General features: G+C 46.2%; 1 protein-coding gene across 1 annotated transcript; it reads left to right on the forward strand.

The window, feature by feature from the left end:
- Positions 1-24,777, forward strand: LOC148045412 (maestro heat-like repeat family member 5). The gene is made up of 21 exons (XM_087715114.1): positions 1-54; positions 2,096-2,203; positions 4,174-4,290; positions 4,784-4,906; positions 5,460-5,609; positions 6,407-6,526; positions 8,306-8,385; positions 9,642-9,777; positions 11,124-11,219; positions 11,371-11,475; positions 11,953-12,088; positions 12,937-13,043; positions 13,369-13,518; positions 14,046-14,200; positions 16,178-16,325; positions 16,682-16,863; positions 17,098-17,235; positions 17,914-18,028; positions 21,494-21,637; positions 22,206-22,382; positions 23,723-24,777. Exons 1-21 carry the CDS (start codon positions 1-3, stop codon positions 23,876-23,878), a joined length of 2,697 nt encoding a protein of 898 aa, XP_087571240.1. The 3' UTR covers positions 23,879-24,777.

Below are 24,777 nucleotides of genomic sequence, written 5' to 3' on the forward strand. Positions count from 1 at the left end.
ATGGAGGAGGCAGAAATTTTGGATACCATCTTGGAACATCTTCATCCTCTCCAGGTAAGCAGGGGTCACTGGGGTCCCGGAAGTCCTTTGTGGAGAGATTGCGGAAGCCACTGCTGCCACGATGGAGATAACTGACCCCCAAAGTAGACAAAGGTGGTTCTGGAGAAGTGGCTGTACGATGGGGCCCTTGGTGGGAGGAGCATGGAAGGACCATGGAATGATCGCCTCAACCATTTCAGACTTCTCCTGAACATCAGGACAATGCGATCCTTAGAGTCTGTCACCAGCCCTGGAACGCTCCCAATCCATGGAGAAAACCCAAAGAAGGTGGAGATTTTTGCATATCTGGGATCCCACCTCCAAGGCAAAGGTCTTCTGACCCAGGCTTCCTTAAAAAGCAAGAAGTAGAGTCTTGGTCACAACTGTGAATTCCTTTCATTGAGAGTCAGCCAGGCTTGGCAAACAGTCTTTCAGAGGAATATTTATCTACACGAACCTTATCTCGCTTGGAGAGCTGCCAGATAATCAGTTTCCAAACACAGGGCAAGGCAACACTTGGCACGGAGTCTCTTATAGTCACAAACAGAACTTCCCACTCTTGAAACAGCCAACCAACTGAATGCCTAAGCCCTTGTCTGAGCTTCCCTCAGTCCCCAGGACTGACCCATATTCTTCTCCAACCTTCTCATTGTCCCACCCTATTGCCAGCTCCACTGGAGTGCCACAACAAAAGGGAACATTAATGGCAAGGTGCAAGCAAGGATGAGTGCAGTCTGGATGCATTGGCAAGAACTCACTGATGTGTTACTGGACACACAGATGCCAACCCGTCTTGAATCTAAGATCTACAAGAGAACCATCCTCCTGTTGCACTGTATGGCCCTGAATGCTGGGCAGCAACAGGAGGGAGCAAAGTCTCTCTCCATGCCATGGAAATGCAAATGATCCCTTGGATATCGGGCACCTCCCTTTCTGACCACATCACACATGACACCATTTGACCACATTTTGGTGTGGCACCAATTACAGAGAAGATGAGAGAAGTCTGACTCTGCTGATAAGGACACGTCCCGAGAGCAGCACCTTCCACTGTGGCCAAGGCTGCCAACCAACTAGAAGTCAGTGACTGGTGACCTTGTGGGCATCCAAAATAAGGATGGCAAGAGGCCATCAACAAAAATACGGAAGCTGCAGGCCTTCTCCCAGGTGATGCAGGTGACGGAGCTAAGTGGCCCTCAATGATCCAAAACTGGACCCTGCACCTGTGGGAATACGCTAGGAAGAAGAAGATGGGGCCCTTGGTGCTCCCTGGACTTGGTTCTTTAGTTACACAGATTTCATGACGCAACTACATCATCAGTGCTGGTGAGTGTGATGTTTGCTCCCTGCTTATTTGGGGCAAGCTACTGTGTATAAACAGAGAGCAAACTTCACTCCCCTCTAGTTCTGATTATGTTTTCTAGTTGGGCCATGAAATATCTGCAAGAAAACCCTTCTTCTCCTCCACTCTGAAAACCTTGTACTCCCTTGTACTACTGACAATGTTCCCTATGTGAGGGATGCCCGAATTAATCATGAGCCTCAACCCAACCTTCAAAAGAAATCCAGTTATTTATTAGGAGCTTCATATCCATCCCATCCAAATGGAGCCAACTCTGACCTCACTTTTTTGCGTGCTAGCTCTGACCCTGTTTCCCCCTCCCCCAAGGTGGGTCATCAGTCGACGAAGCAATTTCACAGGTTGTAGATGTTGATAAATCAAGGACTACCAACCTCTGGAGACTGGTTGCTTCCTGGCCATTCCAATCGGAGGAAAAAAATCCAGACACTTCATCTCACCATTTGTGGCAGAGCTTTTCCTTCTGTTCCTCTCAAAAGCTCTCTTGGCTCCAGCTGATGCAATCCGGATGGTCCTTCTTAGGGGCTTCGTCTCTGTCCCAGCTAGAAAAGTCGAATCAATGATCCGATGCACCCTGAGGCAGAAGGGAGACCAACCCTCCCCTTGGAAACACAGAAAAACCTCTTCCTTCCTCTGCTCCTTCACTTCCTCACAACTTCTTTTTTGTTGTCCTTGTTGTCGTTGTTGTCAAAGCAGATTCCTGCAGACCACAAAGTCACCAGGGGGAAAATGAGTGGATGGCAGCCCATCAGCCAGAAGCTTTCAAGGCAACAAAGCACTTCCTACTTCTTGTCTAAAGAGAAGGTAAATATGCTGAGCTTTTCCCCTTTTAGGGCGCCAGTTGTCTTAGACAAAGGTCAGAAGAGGACAACTTGCTTATCTCCATCAATTTTTATCTCTTTTCCTCTTCTGTGCTTTGAAATCTAGGGTAGAGTTCCAATCCATCCATCTCCCCTTTCCATATTCCGCTCTTGCCATTGCCAACCCCGCTCACTTTGTTGTCAGTATCCACAGTTTTCTTATCTCTTTGCTCATTTTGTCCTTCCATCTTTCAAATTCTGTCCTTCACTTTCTTCATTTGCTAAACATCCTCAGTTTCTCCATCAGATTTTTCTGTTTTGTATTCCATATTCTCCAATCTCTTCAATTCTCTCTGTCACAACTTATAGATTTTGAATTTCAAACATAATCATTTGCAATATTACAGTTTCTTTTTTTCTGCTGGGCCATTCTTTCAATTTTTCAGATACTGCCACTGTAGGGTTCAAGGCTATTTTAATAAACTTCAAACAGGTTCATTTATTATCTTTATAGATATATTAGTTTGATAATATGATATTTTATATAAACAATATATGGAGATTATGAGAGGAGGTTTAAAAGCTTTATCTAGAATATGTTATAAAGATGTATTGCGATTGGATGATTTTAGGATGATTTAATGGAATATTATCATATAATCCTATTCTAGATTTTGAATATTATATATAAAAGGACGTAAAAACAATTATAGTCAAATTAATGTTGAGATATAATAATTGCAATATACATGAATATAGGTGAATTTAAAATATGTGATTTGATATGAAAAGCAGGTGATGACTATGGAAGAGATGCATGGAAGTACCGTAACCAACTGACACACTTTCTACAATTTGTAATGGAAGATGGCTTTTTTATTTTTATTTTTGTGTTTGTTTGTCCTTGTTCAGAAACAAATAAAAATTGTTTAAAAAAAGAGGACAAATTCCTGTAGCCAACTCTACACTGCCCACTAGTCACGGCCAACTGGCTGTGGGTTAATTCAACAATTCAAATGTTTTCCAATAATGTTAAAAGTCATTTTAACGTTTGTCGTTTCATTTTGTCTCTCCTTTGGCATCCTTTCTTTGATGCTTATGCATCCTTTCTTTGATGCTTCGATATTAGACAGACAAATGAATATTAGAATTACAGACTTGGAAGGGGGCCTTGGAGATCTTCTAGTCCAACCCCTTGCTCAAGCAGAAAACCCTTTACCATTTCAGGCAAATGGTTGTCCAATCTCAACTTAAAAGCCTCAAGTGATGCAGCACCTACAACCTCTGGAGGCAAACTGTTCTACTGGTTAATTGTTCTCACTGTTAGAAAGTTCCTCCTTAGTTCTAGGTTGGTTCTCTCCTTGATTAGTCACAGACTAACATAATAAGAGAGTTGGAAGGGACCTCGGAGGTCTTCTAGTCCAACTTTCTGCTCAAGGAGGAAACCCTATACCCTTTAAGGCAAATGTTGTCCAATCTCTTCTTAAAAATCTCTAGTGAAGAAGCACCCACAACTTCTGGAGGCAAACTGTTCCAGTCATTAATTGTCTTCATTGTTAGGAAGTTCCTCCTTAGTTCTCCTTGATTAGTCACAGAATTACATAATAAGGGAGTTGGAAGGGACCTCGGAGATCTTCTACTAAGATCTTCCACTAAGAAGTTTCTACTTAGTTCTAGGTTGGTTCTCTCCTTGATAAGTTTCCATCCGTTGCTTCTCGTCCTGACTTCTGGTCCCTTGGAGAATAGGTTGACTCCCATTTCTTTGCAGCCACCCTGAGATATTGGAACACTGCTATTAGTGCAACTCTTGTTCCCTACTGAGTGGGCCATGGCGGGTAAGCCATGCTTAGTTGGAAATGGCCCTGTGCTTGACCACACTTGCTCCTTTTCTGATCATCCTTTGTCCTGTTCTTCCTTTTCCTGGATGATGGGTGGAGCTCCCTCAGACTCACAAACTCTTTTTCCAACCTTCAGATAAACCTGTACAAATATTATGGCTTCAAATTGAGGAATACCAAGCAGAAGGACCTTGTAAAAGATCACCTCAAGAAGCTTCTGGCAATCTCACTTGAAGACGAGACAGACAGAGAGGTGAGTGGGAATGGGCTTCCTGTGGGGGCTGAGACCTGCAACTTTGTGGGGTCCTTGGTGCTCTCTGAGCTTGGTTACAAGAAATGTAAACCTTTTGCGACCCAACTCATTTCATCAGTTCTAGAAGGGAACAGGATTTGAAGAGGGGAGGTGAAGGGAGGAGAAGAGAATAGGAGAGGAAAAGGAGTGGGCGGAGGAAGGAGGAGGGGAGGAGAGGAAGAAAAGGAAGGAGGGGAGGAGGAGGAGAACTGTGGGGTTTTTGGAGTAGGAGGAAGAAGTCTGTGGGGTCCTTGGTGCTCTGTGTGCTTGATTGCTTTCTTGCAGACATTTTATTACCCAGTTAGGTAATTTCATCAGTGGTAGAAGGGCCTGGGGCTTGCAAAGAGGAGGAGGAGGAGGAGGAGGAGGAGGAGGAGGAGGAGGAGGAGGAGGAAGAGGATGATTAAAAAAAGAAAATGCAAATATCCTAATTCACAAGCATTGCTTTGCCTAGGGAATCTCGGAGAGCATCCACCTAGCTGCACACCATCATCTTCCCGAAATTCTCTTGGTTCTCAGGGAGGTCGGTAACATCGCACAGCCCAAGAGACCATCTCTCTTGGAAGACTCCCATGAGGTAAGACAAGGGATGGGGTTCCAAGGTCCAAAACTCAGTAGAGAAGAAGGTGGGGGATTCTGGGAAGGAAAGTCCTAGATGTTTAGAAGGATGGATGCTCCAGGCGATCTGGTCTCTTCAGACTAGTCATAGATCTCAAAGACCTGAGACCAGCGCTGAGATTGTAGGTGGGGCTGGAAATTCTCCACCTCCATCTCCTGGAGGACCATTTTATAAGTCAAGAGAAGATCATGAATTGTCCAACAAACGTCTCAAGTAGACTCAAAGGTGCTTTTTCAAAGGGCTTGGACTTTGTTTGTCCTTGAAGACATTTCGCTTCTCATGCAGGAAGCTTCTTCTGTTTTGACCAAAGTCAGAACTGAAGAAGCCTCTTGGATGAGAAGCGAAACCTCTTCAAGGAAAAAAAGAAGTCCAATTGCCTTTGGAAAAAGCCCCTTTGGGACAACCATGACCTGGATGACTAAGAATCTCCATCTGTTTCCATCCATGGCTTCTTGTCTTGTCTTCTGGTGCTTTGGAAGAGAGTTTGACCCCCTCGTTTTTGTCCTGGCAGGACCCACAATATGTGTCTGACAGAAGGATTAGGACAACATTAATCCTCTGCTATGGACAAGCAGCCCAGGGAGCCTCCCCTGAAGACCTGGGTGATTTCATCCAACCCATCGTGTCCGAAATGCTTGTCCAGTACTCCACTATGAACAAGGTAGGCTGGTTTCCACTGGAATTTCTCTGGATTTCAGTTGATGGTGAAAAAATATAAGAAACGCCTGTAAAAACCAACCAAGCTCAGGGAGCACCAAGGGCTCCACAGTTCAACCCTGAGCAACAAATATCCCCTTTTGGTGAACAAGGACAACCTGACTGCAGTTCTTAGAGGTTGCTGGGGAGAATCTAGTTTAAAACAAGTGACCTCCAGCTCCCAGTTATGCCTCCCATTCAGATCTGCTTCCTGTTCCAATTGCCCTGGAGATGATGAAGTGCTAGGGGTTTCTTTATCTATGGTCATATCACATTCATTACACTCAAGGCAGCGCATTATCCTCTTTCTTCCTTTTCACACAACCACAAAAACCCTGTGATGTGTGTTGGATTGAAAGAGAAGAACTGGGCCAGATGTGGACTCACCCAGCTGGCTCTCATGCTGAAGGTGGGACTAGAACTCACAGTCTCCTGGTGATTGGCTCAGACAGTTGACTTTCATGGCTATAGTGGGACTAGAACTCTCCATCTCTTGGTGATTGGCCCAAAGTCTTTCAGCTGCCTCTCATGCCTAAGGCGGGACTAGAACTCTCCATCTCTTGGTGATTGGCCCTAAGTCTCTCAGCTGCCTCTCATGCCTAAGGCGGGACTAGAATCCAGAATGTCCAGGGGGTATTTTGATTGGGAGCCCCCCGGAGTTCAAGAAAAAACTGTCAGCTATGTAAAGGTTGAAATAAATAGATGCACCCTCTTCCCTCTGGTGTCTTCTCACCTCACCCTCTTCCCATTTGGGTTTCCCAGGACGAAGGCCTGAAGAAAGCCTTCATGAGGTCCATCATCATGGTCACCAAAGCGGCTGCCCTCAGCAGGAGGCAAGACCTCCATCTGCCCCAGAAACAGGAATTGGTCACCAAGATCATCGTAAGTGGGGACGGGGGGCAGGTGCTCCTGGCGCATTTAAGTTTGAAAGAGAATTTGAACTGAATTTAGTTCTAATCAATTGGGCCCCAAACGATTCTGTTGCTAAGTGGGACAGCTGTTAAGTGAATTCTGCCCCATTGTATGACTTCTCTTTCCACCGTTGTTAGCTGAATCACTGCCGTTAAATTAGTCACACGGTTGTTAAGTGAATTTGGCAACTCCTTTGTTTTTATTATTAGTATTTATTTTTATATCCATAGACAGACAGACAGACAGACAGACAGACAGACAGACAGACAGACAGACTGACTGACTGACTGACTGAAAAATAGATGATGATGATGATGATGATGATGATGATGATGATTGATAGATAGATAGATAGATAGATAGATAGATAGATAGATAGATAGAGTTCTGACCCCCTCCTCCATCCAGTAACGAATGCCAAGACAAATTTAAATGGAATGTACTTTATTAGCAAGACACCAAAACCTCGGTGGCTGAAAGCCAAGCATAACAACAGATAAGGACCTTGGCAGCAACTCAGACAAGCCTCGGCAGCAATCCAGCCTGCCAATCTAGTTACAAAAGTTCTCCAACTTTTAATCAATGCGTTAACTTCTGCAAGAGGGTCGTGTGTACAAGCAGTCCTTTTTATAGTCTGGAGAGGAGCCTATAGTCTGGAGAGGAGTGCAATTACCTCCTGTAACTGTGCAACTGTTCCTGGCGCCTAGTAGCTCTTCAGTGCCAAGCATCCAGGAACAACTCACTGCTGACCTCAGGCTCACTCTCCCTTGTTTCCTCCCCACTGGTCCAAGGCTCAGGCGCCTGGTGGCCAATCAGCTTCTCTATGCCCTGCTTGGAGTTGGAACCCTGTCCAGGGTCCTCCACATCCTCCAGAGCCGACTCATCGGGCCCCTCGCTGTCAGAGTCTGGTGGCAGCTCCAACGGCTCCTGCTGGGTCACAACAGATAGATAGATAGATAGATAGATAGATAGATAGATAGATAGATAGATAGATAGATAGATAGATAGATAGATAGATAGATAGATAGATAGATAGATAGATAGATATGGATGGTGAGCGAGAGAGAAAGAGAGAGAGACAGACAGATAGACAAATATTTAATATATAAAGTAGAATGAAAAATAGAAATGGGAAATTAGGGGAAGAAAAAAAATGCATTGAAACTTTCTAGAAGAAACTACACAGCCAATGTCCAGAATGGCAGAGGGTGGAAGTGTATAACATTAAGAGCGGTGGATTTAATTCCCAGAATTCTCTGGCCTTTAGGGGTCCTGAGAGTTGAAGTTCACAGGTCGTAGTGAAGCCCTAGTTACACATCCCTGACTTAAACCATGGTCAGGAGACACTGCAAACTGCCATCAATGCAGGCTGGTTCCCAAGCGACCAAAATATGATCCTATGATCCCTGAGGAAGAAGAGCCTCTCAGAACTTCAAATCTGGGTCATAAGTAGTCCTTGGGTGTTAGAATTAGAAGAACAAAGTTGGAAGAGACCTTGGAGGTCCTCTAGTCCAGCCAGGAAACCCTATACCACTTCAGACAAATGGCTATTTGGAAATGAAAATTTCCCCTTAGTTCTAAGAGGGATCCTGCAGAGATCCGTCATAATTTTAAATGGTGGCTAAGTGACCAGTTGTAAGTTGAGGACTTCCCATGTCAACCAGGAAAGGCGTAGAGATGGGAATAGTGCCAGCTGGATGGTGGCCACATCTCAGGAGCTTTCTTACACGTCTTTCCTTCTCCTTTCAGGAAGTCATTGAAGATGAGCCCCTGATACCCTTGTCTGTCACAATTCTCCATCAAGCCATCGTCACCATCACCTGCATGAGGTATGTACCTGCACCACCCTCATCTTTCCCCCAGCTGAGGAGGAACTTGGAGTTGCACCAAGTGATGGGATTTCCGTGGAAAGTCCCCGTGCTCTAGAGCATGGGGGGTGGGTCAAACTCCATTTCATTGAGGAACACATCAGGGTTCTGGTGGGTGGGTGGATTGATGGTTCGATGGATGGAGAGAGAGAGGGAGGGAGGGGGAGGGAAGGATAGATAGATAGATAGATCCAGGAGAGCAGGAGTTCAAACTCCATTTCATTGATTTGCTGGAAGAAATGTCCTTCTGGTTTCGGCTCCAAGTGAGGAATAAGACATTGGAGACATGGAGGCTGCTTGGAAAGATGGTTTTAATGGTGGACAGGAGCACATGGCTTGAGTCCTGAACAGAAAAGGTGATCACGTGCTTCAATGTTGGTGGAGAAGAAGAGAAGGGCTGAGGGAGGGGCTTGCTAGGCTTTTTATAACCTGTTCAGTCCCACCTCTGTTTCCTGTTCCTGTGTAACAAATGTATTCTGATTGGTTGTCAGACTCCCATGGGGCCATGCAGGGGCACCTCTCTAGGCTGCGTTTTGAATCCAGATTTGGTTGAGTTCTCAGATGCCATTGGGTGAATTGGGTAAAGGGCCAGTATCATCATGCCTTAATCCCATCACTTGGAGCTGAAGGGGAGGATTCTTTATTATGTAAAGGGAGTAGCTTGGCCATCTTAATGGCCCATTGATAAAGGGGGTGGGGGCAGGAAGCTGCATGGAGCTATTCTCTCTTCCTTTTCACATCCAGGGAAATATTCTGACTTTTCAATATTTCCTAGGATATTTCATTTTTCTGGGAGAGGGCGGGGTGATAACTTTCCATAGGAGGACACATCAGGGCTGTGGTGGGTGGGTGGGTGGAAGGATGGATGGATGGATGGATGGATGGATGGATGGAGAGGGATGGATGGATGGATGGATGGATGGATGGATGGATGGATAGATAGATAGATAGATAGATAGATAGATAGATAGATAGATAGATAGATAGATAGAAGATTCTTTACACTGAGAACAATCAATCAGTGGAAGGGTTTGCTTCCAGATGTTGTGTGCTCTCCATCACTCGAGGTTTTCAGAAAAAGAGAGGACAAGCATCTGACTGGGATGGTTTAAGGACCATTAAGCAAGAGTTGGAGTAGAAGACATCCAAGGTCCCTTTTAGCACCCTGAGTCTAGGATCTCCTCACACCTCCCTTCTCTTTTCTTGTCTTTAATCAGCCGTATGAAGCCCTCCTTGAACTCTGAGGTGAGGTCTGAAGTGGTCAACCAAAGCATCCGGAAGGTGTTTTCATTGCCAGCTCTCAAAGTAGCCACAATGAAAACAGATAGCCAACCCCCATCATCTCACTCTCAGGTGAGCAGTCCAGATGGAGCAAAGCAATAGGGGATCCACCTGGAAACAAGGATGCAGTGAACAGGATTCCTGATCTCCTCAACAGCCCTGGATCCATCCCTCGAGCCAAAGGTCCCCTTGGCTTGTCCCTTCCTCTTTGGTCTTGAAAGTCTGCTTCCCCTTCTCGTTCTACGTTTCTGGATCCCAGGAGTCCCTATTTTGAAGCCCTAAACATTTCCAGGGGTTTTTCCTCCCCATCATTTCTCTCTTCCTCCACTTCTCTTTTATCTTCTGGTTGAAGGATCTTCTCAAGATCAATTCCCATCTCCTCCCTTTGCCCCACAACAAAAGAAGGGCCATGGTGGGGCAGAGCAACCATGGTCTGCAGGCACTAGCTATGATTCCTAGCAGAGGTGGGTTCCTACCAGTTTGCACCAGTTCGGTAGAACTGGTTCGTCAAATCCACTGAAACGTTTAGAAGAGGTTCCACCAGTGGACCCAGAAAGCAGGCCACACCTACAGAAGAGGTTCCAAAAAATTTTGAAACCCAACACTGACACACACACACACACACACACACACACACACACACAGAAAGAGAAAGAAAGGAAGAAATAAATAAAGAAAAAAAGAAAGAAAAAGTGAGAGAGATGAAAGAAAAAAGGAAAAGGGGACAGAGAGACAAAAGGAAGGAGAGAGAGAAAGAGAGAGAGAGAGAGAGAGAGAGAGAAAACACCTGGTCAGCAAGCTACTTCCACCAGGTCACATGGCCGGCAAGCCACTCCCACAAAGGAGGCCACACCCACAGAGTAGGTTCGAAAAATTTTTGAAACCCACCACTGATTCCTAGGTAGTCTCAGATAACCCTCAGAATTCACATGCTTAGCAACCGAATCAGATTTATGATAGTCGGAGTATTATAGGGTCACATGACACCCCTACTGTGACCTTCTGACTAGTAAATAGGGAAGTTGGATTCACTTAACAACTGTGTGACCAACTTAACAACCAAAGTGATACATTTAACCCCTGTGGCAAGAAAGTTCATAAAATGGGGGCAAAATTCACTAATGTCTCACTTAGCAATGGAAATTTTGGTCTCAATTGTGGTCGTAAGATGAGGACTGCTTGTATTTGAATCTCCCAGAACTGTTAAGGAAGAAAAAACGGCCCTGCAAGGTCAGCCACTCCATTTACTGCAGACCTCTGGACTTCAACTCCCAGAATTCCATGGCTGGCTCAGGAAGGTTGGGAGCTGCAGTGCCCCAGTCATAAAGGGGACATCACCTCTGGATTTCTGCCTCTTTCAGGAGCCGTTCCTTCCTTAACACCCCTCCTTCCTTCTGACATTTTCTCCTTTTTTTTAGGATTTCTATCATCAAATAGCCACTGCCTGCAACAACATGCTGACCGGATTGCTGTCTGAAGCTCCCAATTTGGATGCCCTGCAGGAGATCCTGATGGTAAAGAGAGATCTTTCTTGGGGTGGGTCGCCCGGTCAGCCAGATGTTCAGGCTGGATTTGGCCCTTCTGTCCCCCTGTGGAGTCTGTGGCTCTTCCAACTGGGAATGACCCATTCCTCCTTTCCTCCCTCTCCTTCGTTTCCCCTGGCAGCACACAAATCCCTGGATCGATTCTCCCAAGAGCCACGAGAGATGGAGGGCCCTCAAGACCATCAAGCACCTCTTCAAGTTTGTTTTAGAAAATGTCAATTTCGATGTAAGTCTCCCTTTGGGATGAGAAGCAAAATGTTTTCAAAGAAAGGAAACCCCCCAAGAAAGTCCAGCTGCCTTTTGGGAAAAGCACCTTTGGGATGTGACCAGGAGGATACAAGGAGTCCTGCTTGAGCAGAGGATTGGAGGAGAAGACCTCCACGGTTCCTTCCAGCCACTGCGGTTCTGTTATGCTGTGATACTGAGATTCTGTAATTCTCAGGTTCTGTGATTCAAAGATTCTGAAATTCTGAAATTCTCAGGTTCTGTGATTCAAAGATTCTGAGATTCTGTAATTCTCAGGTTCTGTGATTCAAAGATTCTTATATTCAAATATTTGATAATTCTATGATTCTATCATTCTGTGTATCTAAGATTCTGTGGTTCTGTGGTTCTTATTCCCTGATTTCAGCCGGCTGAAAGCTTCATGAGCCCCCTCCCCTTCTCTCTCCTCTTTCCCCTCCTTTCCCCTTCCTTTCTTTAGACCACAGGTGACTTTTCTTTGCTGGGACAACTGGTGGCTTTGCTGGCCCTGCACATTGGCGACAGCAGACCAGAAATTGGCCGGATATCCGCAGAGGTTGCCTACCACCTGCACCACCTCCTCATGAGCAAAATGGGTGAGAACTTTGGACTCCAAGGGTTGACTTGCTGCAAGAAGACCAGGGATGCTCCCTGCCCAGGAGAGCATTGGGTGGCACAGTCTGTAGCTTAGCCAAGAAACGTTGGGTCGTTGGGCTTGGCAGAGATGCCTGGAATTGGCAGTTGATATTGGCATTTTTCAGGGCCAGGGGTCCTTTTAAGAAGGCGATTTTCACGTTGTGAGTCAGCTAGGGAGGAGGAAGAGGAGGGGGGAGAGAGAAGGAACGATGAAGAGAGGGGCAGGGAGCAAGGAGGGGGAGGAGAGGGAGAAAGGAAGACAGGGAGGAGAAGGAGGAGGAAGAGGAGCAGCAAGTGGAGGAGGAGATGAGAAGGGAGGGAAGAGAGAGGAAGAGAGGGAGAGGAAGATGAGGAAGGGGAGGAGGAGGAGGGAGTGGGGGAGGAAATCAAGAGGGAAGGGAAGAGGAGGTAATGAGAAAGTAGCAAAGAGAGAGGGAAAAGAGTTAGAGGAGGAGGAAGAGGAGGAGAAGGACAGCGGGGTCCTTGGTGCTCTCTGAGCTTGGTGGTTTTCTTCTTGACATTTCATGACCCAACTAGGTAACGTCATCAGTACTTGAAGGGAGGGATCTTTTCTCTGTGCTTCCATAAGTATTGATGGTCATCCCCCCTCATGACGTTCCCTAGTTGGGCAATGAAACACCTGCAAGGAAACCCCCCAGGTCAGAGAGCACCAGGGACCCCTCAGGTCGACCCTGAGCTCCAGATCTTCTCTTCTCTTGCTATGATTAAAATGGCCATCAGATGAAGGAAGTTCCCAGGTTCCGAAGGCCAAAATCTGACCTTGCGGTTTCTTCCCCTCCCTCCCAAGCAAAAGAAATGGACAAGAAACAGAAGAACATTGTACATTTGCAGAGGGAGGAATTCTTTGTTTCGGGCTCTGGGATCTTCCACAACAACATCTCCAAAATGGCGAAGGTATGTTTTGGATCAGCCTTTGGCCTGGCTTCCTTTTCCTCCTCCTCCTGACCCGGAGAGCCTCAAAGGAGTCAATCTCACACTGGGGATGGCATTCTCCCAAGATTGGGCTTTGGGTACCCCTCCCCCCAATGCCTAGGAGGAAGAAAGGGTAGCTGCCATGTTGGCTTCTTTGACTCCATCCGAATCCCACCTGATGGAGGACATGGAATAAGGCTGCATCTCTACACGATGTGCTGTCCCCCAATCTGGGTCAAAGTCTCAAGAGAAGGGCGTCAAAGCTCTAAGGCATCTCTGCATGGTCTCCTTTCCTTCTCTCCGATAGGCTTTTGGGAAGCATCTCAGCCCATTGCAGCTAACGCAGCTGCTCTTGGAAACCCTGGGGGCTTTGACACACGTGGACATCTCACACTCTGCGGGGCTGCTCCTCAACGCCATCCTATTGGAGTTTGGTGATGAGGAGGAAATGAAGGAAGTAAGGACATTGCAGGGTTTGGAGCAAAAGGGATGTAGGAGATTTTGTAGAAAACAAAGATGAGAATGGCTGAGACCTTTTTGGCTCAGTGATGACACTTCTTCTGGTTTTAAGAAGGCTAAGGCTGGATAGGAGGCCACTGAGCGATCCTAGGGCTGTTGAGAAAGTTGTCCAAACCTCCCAGAAGAAGGTAAGGGCAAAACAAAGGAGCCATTTTTTTCATGAAAAATAACATTTGGTGAGCCAATGTGGCAGTGGTGAAGGCTCCAGATGTTTTTATGGCTTTGTCAGCCGCCTTGAGTCGTCATGTGCGAATAGGCGGCAATATAAATCTCCTAAAATATACCAATAAATAAAATATCACAGGCAGCTGGACAAATCAGGAGTTTTTAAAAAAAAACGTAGGGCAAACTTTGACATTGTGGGGGCCAATTTATTTTCCCCAATGAGTGGAAGTTATCATCCCTACTGCATCTCCAATGGAGACCAACACTGAATCTCATCCTCCAATCTCTCTTTTGCCATAGCTACCCATGATCTTGAAGGAGATCTACCAGCGTCTCCCGAATATTACCCACCCAGCAACCAAAGCCCTCGCCCTCAAGGCCGTATGTCACTTGGCCTCCAAGAGGGTCAACCAAGTTGTGGACATATTGCTGGAATCCTCCGTTGGCTGTGATGGGTAAGAAGAACTTCAAGGAGATGGGCATCTTGTTGTCTTGGATTCCTCAGAGTCTCTCAATCCTTTACAATGGGGTGAATCCCTGTTGCCTTTGAAGCCCTATATGTCCTACGACCCGGGTATCTGCGAGACTGTCTTCTGCCACATACCTCCCTCAGACCAATAAGATCGCACAAGTGAACCTTCTCTGGGTGCCGTCAGCGGGACAATGCCAGCTGGTGGCGCCTAGGAGTAGGGCCTTTTCTGTTGCCGCTCCGGCCCTATGGCATGAGCTGCTCCCTGAGATCTGGGCCCTGCCCACTCTCATGGCCTTTCGCAAAGCCATTAAAACCTGGCTTTTCCGGCAGGCTTGGGGCTGTTGACCCCATGATTGAGGTCCAGCCCCCTCCTGATTGGGTGTTTGTTGAGTTTCCCTTTTTAACCTTGTTGTGCCCAATTGTTTTTAATAATTCTTTTTAATTTTTTTCATTTCTGTAAGCCGCCCGGAGTCCTTCGGGATTGGGCGGCATAGAAATTTAATAAATTAAATGAAATGAAATGAGCTCAGGTGGCGGAAGAGGGTGGAAGTTGGTTCTCTAAGCTTCTGCGTTGGTTTCCAAATGTTTTGTTACCAGGCAAGGTAACATCTTCAATGGAGTTTAAGGAACGCTAGTGCTGATGATCTTCTGCCTGTAAGGGCTTGGTGTGGTCAGTAGGTCTTGTGATGGAAAGGTCACATCAGGTGTGGGTTGTCTCAGGTCAGGGTCATATCAAGTGAGGGTCTTCTGATGGGTCTTCTGATGGACCAGGTGAGAGTCATATCAAGTGAGGGTCTTGTGATGGGGAGATCACCTCATATTGAGGGTTATGTCAGGTGAGGAACTTGTAATGGGTCTTCTGATGGACCAGGCGAGAGTCATATCAAGTGAGGGTCTTGTGATGGGGAGGTCACCACAAATTGAGGGTTATGCAGGTGGGGATCTTGTGATGGGTCTTGTGATGTGGAGGTCATGTCAGGTGTGGACCATATCAAGTGAGGATCTTGTGATGGGTCTTCTGATGGACCAGGTGAGAGTCATATCAAGTGAGGGTCTTGTGATGTGGAGATTGAGGGTTATGTCAGGTGGGGATCTTGTGATGGGTCTTGTGATGTGGAAGTCATGTCAGGTGAGAGTCATATCAAGTGAGGGCCTTGTGATGGGGAGATCACCTCAGATTGAGGGTCATGTCAGGTGAGGATCTTCTGATGGGTCTTCTGATGGACCAGGTGAGGGTCATATCAAGGGGAGGTCTTGTGATGGAGAGGTCATGTCAGGTGTGGATCATATCAAGTGAGGGTCTTGTGATGGGGAGGTCACCTCAGATTGAGGGTCGTGTCAGGTGGGGATCTTGTAATGGGTCTTGTGATGGGGAGGTCAGTAAAGGTCGTGTCAGGTAAGGGTCTTGATGGATGTTTTGATGGGCCATGGGTGTGTCACAGATGAAGTCTTCTTGTGGGAGGTCACATCAGATGAGGGTCGAGATGGGAATGAACTTTGAAAGATATTTTATGACTTTTCTTGTCACATTCGTTAAATGAATCACTGCAGTTGTCAAGAGGGAAACATGGTCGTTAAGTGAATCTGACTATTCAATGTGCTTATTAGAAGGTCACAAAATGTGATCACTTGACTTTGGGATGGTCATAAATTTGAACCAGTTGTCCAGGAGTCTGAATTTTGGTCAGATGATCCTAAGGATGCTGGAAAGTGTGAAAACTGGGAATAAGTCACTTTTTTCAATGACGTTGTTTCTTTGAATGGCTCCTGGAGAAATGGTTGTAAGTCGAGAACTACCTGTGTATATATATTTTTCTGGCATGAGAGCCATTCATTTGGACTTCGGTTTTCCAATCCTTCCTTCTGTTTGGGGGTGGGGGGTCATCTCTCTGGCTGGCCGTCTCTTCCGAAATGGGGAAAGGATCTGATTCCCTCCCAATCGGTTTCTCCCCCTCCGCAGAAATGCCAGGGAGATTTGGGAGGCGCTGGCTGAAGACCCTTATGCCAATCTGAAGATCCTGAAGCCCCTCATGAAAAGGCTGGAAGACCAAGACCCCAGCACCGATGCCCTCTCAAGGAGGAATAGCAAGTCCTTCATGCCCATTGCTGTAAGCCCTCCACTGGTGGCTCTCTTTCCCTTGGATCTAGAGGTGGGGAACACCTAAGGGAAGGGGAGAGGGAGGCAGTGGGAAAACTGCTGGGGCTAAAATTGGAGCGTCATTTGGCATAAGCCCCTCCTCCTTTTTAGGTGGAGGCAGATGTTTCTCTTCCTGGGCTCAATGAGAATGTATCTGTCGAACAAAACTCCTCATTGGCAACAGAAAGGGCATCTGGCCAGTAAACCCTCAGCTCCGTTCAGTTGGCCAGAGTCCACCCTGCAAGGGATTCTGGGGAAGAGGAAGAAGGTGATGAATCTAAGTAAACTGGGGAGCCCAAGGTGACTCTCCCTTCATTCCATTTCTAGGCCACCAATGCCCTCTCTTTCCTCCTGTCCCTCCCGAACGCTGCTGAGCTCCTCCCCAACAAATTCTCCAACCTGCTCCTCGCCCTGGTCACGCAGCTGTACTTCCTCCTGGGAGCCAGCAAGAGTGGATCCGGGAGGTCCAGCAGAGTCATGGACCGTTCAGAACAGATCAACCTCTTGAAGTAAGGAAATCTCCTGGGACCAATCTGGATCCAACTGGATATAACTGAAAGGGGAAGAAATAAAGGGAGGCTGATTTGCTATTGTGTTTTGTGGTTGTTGCACAAGCCGCCAAGTGAAAGCTGGAGCTCTCCTGAGGGCAGCGGGAGGCCGGTTGGGGTCAGGGGAAGCATGGCCTTTGCAGGGGGCATCAGCTGAAGCATTGGCACCGACTCTTCTCCCTTCCTTTGATTTAGCACGGCAGTGGAGGCGATCAAAAACCTCATCCTGTCTGCCGGATACAATGAGGAGTATGAAGATTTGACGACGCTGGGATGCTGGAAGATGCTCTTGAGCCCAGATAGTCTGTTTGAGGCCATTTTCCACCTGGTCCGGTAAGAACTTCAGAGTCCAAAGAACTTTGCCTTGAGTGGCAGTGGGTGAGAGAGGGAGGGGAGGGCTGAGGGAGAAGAGGAAGAAGAGGCAGAGAGAGAGAAAGTGAGGGAGAGGGGGAAGAGGGAGGGAAGGGGGAGGGAGAGAGAAAGAGAGGAAGAGGGAGGGTTAGATAGAGGAAAAGGAGAGAGGAAGGGAGAAAGAGAGTGAAAGAGAGAGGAAGGGTGGTCAGAAGGAGAGGACGAAGAAGAGGCACAGAGAGAAAGAGAAAGAAAGGGTGGTTGAGTGGGAGGAAATATAGAGAGAGGGAAGGGGAGATAGAGGAGAGGAAGGGAAGGGAGAGAGCGAAAGAGAGGGAGGCGGAGGGGGAGAGAGAGGGAGACAAAGAAAGGAGAGGGAGAGAGGAAGAGGAGGGAAGAAGAAAAAGACCGAGAAAGAGAGGGAGTGTCAGAGGGAGACAAAAGGAGAGAGAGAATGAGATGTAGAGGGAGGGACGGAAGGAGAGGGAGGAGGAGGGAGAGAAAGACAGAAAAAGAGAGGGAGGGTGAGAAATTCTGTAAATGGACTAATTCATTGAGTAATTCATTTATCCATAATTCAGATAATCATTTCTCTAGCTTGGTGATTTTCTCCTCACTCACCAGCAGATCTTATCTGATTTCTCCCTATTTGATCTTTAGGAAACTCTTTGCATACAATAAAGTGGAGATGAAGATGATGTTCAGACATGCCAACACCTACCTGCACCATCCCGACTTAAGGGAGAAGACAATTGGCATGGTGTTCTTCTCGGAGGTGAGGATGCACCACAACATTGTGGAACTCCAGGAAAGTTGTGCAGGATTCAGGGGGACTTTATGATTAGGAAGTTGAAGTTGTGGGGGCTCCATCACTGGAGGCTTTGAAGAAGAGACTGGACAGCTGTTTGTCTGACATAGTAGATGGTCTCCTGCTTGGTCAAGGGGTTGGACTAGAAGACTTCCAAGGTCTCCTCTTACTCTGTTAATCGATGGAATTGGAGAGAAGGAGGGAGGGAGGGAGGGAGGGAGGGAGGAAGGAAGATTCAATGACCCCAAATTCCGTTTCCTCTTTGCATTATAGACAGTTTTGTATTGCCATTCTGTAGTCTTCGACATAAGACCGTCATAGAACCTCCACTGGTCACTAAGTGATCGCAGAAACCCTCAAGCCAATGCCGTGGTCATAAACTTAGGATAAACCAGATATTTCAGTGATTTTCTTCTACAGGTTGTCCTTGACTTATGACCACAACTGAGCCACAACTGAGCGACTTATGACCACAACTGAGCCACAAATTTCTGTTGCTCAGTCCCTAAGCAGGTTTTGTCCCATTTTACCACTTCCTTTGCCACAGTTGTTAAGTGAATTGCTGCCGTTGTTAAGTTAGTCACACGGTTAAGTGAATCTGGTTTCCTCATTGACTTGGCTTATCAGGCGGTCACAAAACGGATCACGTAACCTCAAAACACTGTGACCGTTAGCATGTGAAGCTGACATCACAAAGATACGATTTCTTCTCTCCCTCGTAACTTTCTCCAGTCCTTCCTTCCTTCCTTCCTTCCTTCCTTCCTTCCTTCCTTCCTTCCTTCCTCTCCCTCTCCTCACTTTCCCTCTCCTTTTCCCTCTTCCTCTACTCAATAATCAATTTTAAGGAGTATTAAGGGGTGATATAGTCTATATATCAACAGATTCATATATTATAAGAAAACAATAAAGGGGGGGGGGGTAAAAAAACAACCACCCTACTCCTTAATCTTAATCTCTTGAGCTGTTTTGGAATAAAAATACCTTCCTCCAAGATCAGGAATCTGTTAAGCCACTCGCGACTCCTGCAGCTTCTCGCTTATTGCATGTGTTGAAGTTCTTTTAACCCAAACCAAAGATGCCTTTTAAAAAACAGGTTTACATCACATTCTTATGCATGCCAGTTCTGTGTGTGAGGTAATTTAAGGTGGTTCTGACAAGTGTCGTCGGCATCTTCATATTCGGTCGCATGGGCAGCAAGCCACTCCCATCTGGTCACATGGGCGGCAAGCCACTCCCACAAAGGAGGCCACACCCACAGAGTAGGTTCGAACAATTTTTGAAACCCACCACTGCTATGGTCGTGCCAAACCAACCTTCTCTTCAGTCTTCCCTACAGGAAATCTTCGGTTTACAAAAGTCTTTCCAGAAACCCCTCCGGATGCCAGATCCAGCTGCTCTTCATGGAGCTCTCCATTCAAGCAGCCATTCGTCCTGGCAGCTAGCCCCACACCCTCTGTTCTTTAATCTTTTTATTGATGGAATTTTTTTCAAACGCTTCTTACTTTTTAAACTGGACTGGATTTTTTCTTCTTCTTCTACTTTCTTTCTTTTTCTTTTTTCAATTCTCTAGTGCATATTCTTTTTAAAAACTTTTCTTTTTCTCCTGAAGTTTGGAATATAAAGAGGGGAGTAAAAGTAGAAGAAAAGAAGTTACACTGCCACTTAGAGGCTTGGAGGCTTGGAAACATTGTTTTTCTTTTTTTTTCTTTGCACATTTGATTTACATTTCAAGGTCTCTGAGCTTGTTTATTGAAAATGATAGACAGATGAGCAGGGACGTGCAGTCACTAGAGGCAAGGGAGGCAGAGCCTCCCCAGTCTCCTGAGAGAAAGGAAAGAGTTTTAAATATTTTTGCTTCTCGCCGCTGCCGCGCTCTGCCGCCTCGCCCCTCACCTCCTCCGTCCCCACTGACATTCTTGGGAGCAGGTCGGGTGGCTGGCTGGCTGGGATGAGAAGAGCGGTTTGTCTTTGTGCCGGCCAGCCGGCCGGCCAAGCAGGAAGCAGGTCGGGTGGGGGTGAGTGCTGGCTGGCTGGGGAGGGACTCACCGCTCTTGCCTCACCAACGGTATCCTTCACCGCACGTCACTGCAGATGAGCATGGATTGTTTATACAGGTGCTCCTCCAGGGTACTATCAGTAAAAAGAAAGCCTTGAAAGATAGAAGAATTGCAGTGAACTTGTTTGGAACTTAATCAAAAAGCCTTGGATTCTATATAGTGGCAGTGTATACTATCTGGAGGAATGTTGCAACACGAAAAAGAAAAGAAAGAGAATGCAAAATATTGAACAAAGAACAGAAGAATTGAAGAAAAAGATGAACAAAGAGATAAGAAAATTGGTGATATTGACAGGAGATTGAGGTTGGAAAAGACAAGAGTGGAATATTGTTATGGGAGATTGATAGATCAGATTTCCAAAATATAGAAGAAAAAAAGGAAAAAAATTGGGCAGCTCTAATGTTAGAAATTTTGGCAGAAGCATCGGTAATAACCAAAGTGAAGTTGATGCAAGGAACAGACAAGGGGTTTCAAGTCTTTACAAGATATGCAATGAAAAACAAGTTGCCAAGAGAAGTCCATATAAGATCTACCAAGAAAGCAATTAGAACACAAATACTACAAATGGCAAGAGATATAAGATTTCACAACTATTGGAAGGATACAGGATGATGTAATGAAGTGCTATAATAAAAACTAATTTAGTTAGAATATTATGCATAAAATGAATAATAGTTATAGTCAAATAAATGATTAATAATGAAATTCTATATAAATTGTAAGTGAGGACTATGGAGAGGATGCATGAAAGTTTTGTAACCACAGATCAATAATTTTATATAGAATACAATGTAAAGATGTAATATTACTGGATGGTTTTAGGATGATGTAATGCAATGTCATAATATAAATCTATTCTAAATTTAGAATATCTCACATAAAGAAGTAATAATAACTATAGCCAAATAAATGTTAAATAATTATAATAATTGTATACATATATATTAGATTGATAATATGAGATTCTATATAAATTGTAAGTGAAGACTATGGTGAGGAGGCACAGGAGTTTTGTGACCAATTGACATACTGTATGTGACTGGAGGGTGGTTTTATGTTATATGTTTATTTTGTTTGTTTAAAAATTAAAAAAAAGAAAAAAAGAAAAAAAAAGAAACACTGTGACCGTCATAAATACGGACCGTCAAGTACCCAATTTTTGATCAGGTGACTGTGATCAATGGTCATGAGTCTGAAAAATGGAGTTGTCCCTTTTATCAGTGCCATGGTGACTTTCCGCCATCACTATATGAGGACTGTCTTTTCTTTTCCTCTCCCCATAATGGCTGAATGTGGCATCTCTTCATAGAGGCTCTGAGGAAAGTTCTCTTCCTTTGCTTGGTTAATAATCCATCACTCCACTCTTCTTCCCCAGCTTCTCTCTCACCCGGAGCTTGGACACTTGTTCATCATGAAGGACATCCTCAGGGTCCTCCAAAAATGGATGGCTGAGCCATATCCCCTCATCCAAATATTTGCTGTTCGTGGTCTGGGGTATCTTCTCCAGCACCCCTTTGAGGTAAGAGATGGGGGGTAGGAAGGGAGGGACTTTCAAGGGAGCAGCAGGTGTGACCTCACTCTCTAGGAATTCTACAAGGTTAGGAAGGGTAGAAGGAGGAGAAGAAGACAACCACCAGAAAGCGGATGCCCTCAGCTACAGTGGCCTCTCTTCTACAAAGATGGAGGCATCCCTGGAAGATCTGAAGGATCAATTTGGAGACAGATCCTCTTGGAGGACATCCAAAGCAGAACAAGAAGCAATGGATGGAAACCAATGAAGGAGAGAAGCAACCTAGAACTAAGGAGAAATTTCCTGACAATAAGGACAATTAACCAGTGGAACGACTTGCCTCCAGAAGTTGTGGGTGCTCCAATACTGGAGGCTTTCAAGAAGAGACTGGACAACCATTTGTCCAGAATAGTGTAGGGTCTCCTGCTTGAGCAGGGGGTTGGACTAGATGACCTCCAAGTTCCTTTTCAACCCTGTTATTCTATGTTCTGTGGGCTTCTCTGTGTTTGTCATTCCTAGACTCAGAGAACTCCAGTGACCATGTTTAATCGTTCCCTCTTTTCCCTCCTTCCTGCAGAATACGATGTTAGAGCCGGTGCTAGTCCCTGTGGTCAACTGTGCTTGTCACCCAGACAAGTCTGTAGCAAAAGAATCACTCCGGACGCTTCAGTTCCTTTTCCGGCATCTGAATGCTCAAACCTATGGATGGAAAGCTGTCAACCTTATTCCGGTCCTGGGGAATTATTTTGCTGATGTACGTCAACCAAATCACAACAAACTAATCCACCACCCCCTCTCTCTCTTCCTCTCCCACCCTCCCTCCCTTCTCTCTTTTTCTTCCACAAAGATCGCCTGGGTACCATCTGAAGAATTCTAATTTTATCAAAAAGTCTTAGAAATAGTTCAGCAACAACTGTGGTGTTCTCATCTAAAAGAGTGTGTGAGCTTGCAGATGATCATTGAGCCCTTCCAGAGAGCTGGAGAAGTGCCAGATGAGGTGGAAGAGAATGAAGGTTGCCACTCTCTTCAGCTTCACCAAACCACCATCAATCACCCTCCATATTTATTAAAAATCCCGATTGGTGTTGCTTGATCTCAGACACTTTAAGGTGTGTGGATTTCAACTCTGCTGGCCTGAGAAGGTTGAAGTCCCCACATCTGAAAGCTGCTCAGATTGGGAAACTCTGGTCTCCATCAGTATTTCTCCCTCTTGGCAACTTGGAGAGGTGAGGACTTCAACTCCCAGAATTCTCCAGCCAGCATACTGGAGTTGGAGTCCTCACATCTGAAAGCTGCAAAGATGGGAAAACAACCCCTCGATCACACCATAGAGGTTGGTCTGCAAGCCTTTTACACCCATGGCCAACCATTGGCATGGCCTTGTCTAGAGAAACAGTTGCCAGACTCCCCTTGCTTTGTCTCGTGAGTGGGAAACTGAGGCAGATCAGATGAAGAGGATGGGAGTTACGAAGGCTTTTATTGTAGGTTTAGTGGATCCCTCCCTGCCTTTCTCTTTAAGGAAACAAAGGAGAATCAAATGTGAGACGTTTTCTCGCCTGAAATTTCTGCTCTCAGATTTTGCTCAGCTGACTGTTAGAATTAGAATTAGAATAAGTTTATTTATAGGCCGCCCTTTTCCCTGAGGGGACTCAGGGCGGCTAACAACTTATATGGGAGGGATACATACAATAACATATAACATAACACATAATTAAAAGAATAAACAACATTCATTCAGCATTCGGGTGGGGGCGAATTATAATCTTTACCCCCAGGCCTGACGGGATAGCCAGCTCTTGAGGGCTGCGCAGAAGGTCTGAAGGGTGGTGAGGGTACGAATCTCCACAGGGAGATCGTTCCAAAGGGTCAGAGCTGCTACAGAAAAGGCTCTCCTCCGCGTAGTGGCCAGCCGGCACTGGCTGGCAGATGGCACTCGGAGGAGGCCTAATCTATGAGATCTAATAGGTCTCGAGGAGGTAATTGGCAGGAGGCGGTCTCTCAAGTGTGTGTTGCAGTTTGTTCTTCTAGGTTCTCACAACACCTCCCACTTCCTAAATGCTATTGGAGGGACTGACACATTTCTCTTCCTTGTAGGAGGACACTGAGTTGCGCAACACCTCCATCACCCTTTTTGGCCTGGTCTTAAAAGGGGTCAAGAGGGCAGAGGGGAATCTGACCAAATCCATCCTGCACAACCTGATTCCTCTCATAATCCAGTTGGCTAATAGTTGGACCCGAGAGGTGAGTTGAAGGGCGGGGTCAACTAAGTTCCTGCTCTCTTCATGCTCCCTTCTCCATGAGACCACGCTGTACCCCCATCTTCACTCAGAGCAATGTGGTTGCATCATGTGGACCCTCTGGAAAAGGCAAAGAAATTCTGCAAACCTGAAGTTGTGAGGTCCTTGGTGCTCTCTGAACCTGGTTGTTTTCTAGCAGGCCGTTCCGGACCCAACTAGGTGACAGCATCAGTAGGTTGGAGGGGAGGGTTTGATCTCTGCTTAATGCTGGATCATTTTGATGTGGGTGTAGGTTTTCTGTTGGGTCATTCTTGGATTAGGGGGTTGTTTTCTTCTTGATGGTTTCCCTGGTACCAATATAATATGATCAGGGTTGAATTGTGGGGAACTCTGGTCTTCGGGGGGCCCCTTGCCCTGCCATAGCTTCCTCCTGGGGTGGCTCATCCCCTTTCCCACCCCTGAGCAAGGAGGAGGCTGGGCTTTCTCTGCAGAAGATGGACAACCTCAGAACCGGCTCCTCTGACGCCTCCTTTCCTCCCTTGGCCCAGATCTCCAGGAACACCCTGATCTCCTGCATCTCCTTTATGAAGTGGGAGGAGGTTCCAGAGACTTTGTTTGACTACGAGATTTACACCAGTCTCCAGAGCATGTATTCCAGCATCTGCTCGGAGGTGGTAAGTAGGAGCCTAGCTGGTTCCTTTTCTTCCGGATTAGAGTATAATATATTTTCTTTTTCTCCTGCCTTTCTTCTTTAGATAAATCATTCAAGATGGTGGACGTCCCTAATGCTTCTCCTCCCCCTCCCCATCCTCTAATTTCCTTCCCAACAACCCTGGGAGGTGGGCTGCCCTGAGGGAGAGGGACTGGACCAAAGTCACCCAGCCAGCTTTCATGCCTAAGGGCAGGACTAGA

The sequence above is a fragment of the Thamnophis sirtalis genome, unplaced genomic scaffold (genome assembly GCF_051295495.1).
Source record: "Thamnophis sirtalis isolate CommonGarterSnake01/CBP01778 unplaced genomic scaffold, rThaSir2_p1.2 scaffold_5, whole genome shotgun sequence".
In the NCBI taxonomy this organism is placed as follows: domain Eukaryota; kingdom Metazoa; phylum Chordata; class Lepidosauria; order Squamata; family Natricidae; genus Thamnophis; species Thamnophis sirtalis.

Bases quoted from the DNA above. Each gene is read 5' to 3' on its own strand.
- LOC148045412 (XM_087715114.1), top strand. From the start codon at position 1: ATGGAGGAGGCAGAAATTTTGGATACCATCTTGGAACATCTTCATCCT. The intron at 11,476-11,952 runs GTAAGTCTCCCT...TCCTTTCTTTAG, and splicing joins TAGAAAATGTCAATTTCGAT to ACCACAGGTGACTTTTCTTT. The intron at 18,029-21,493 runs GTGAGGATGCAC...CTTCTTCCCCAG, and splicing joins GCATGGTGTTCTTCTCGGAG to CTTCTCTCTCACCCGGAGCT.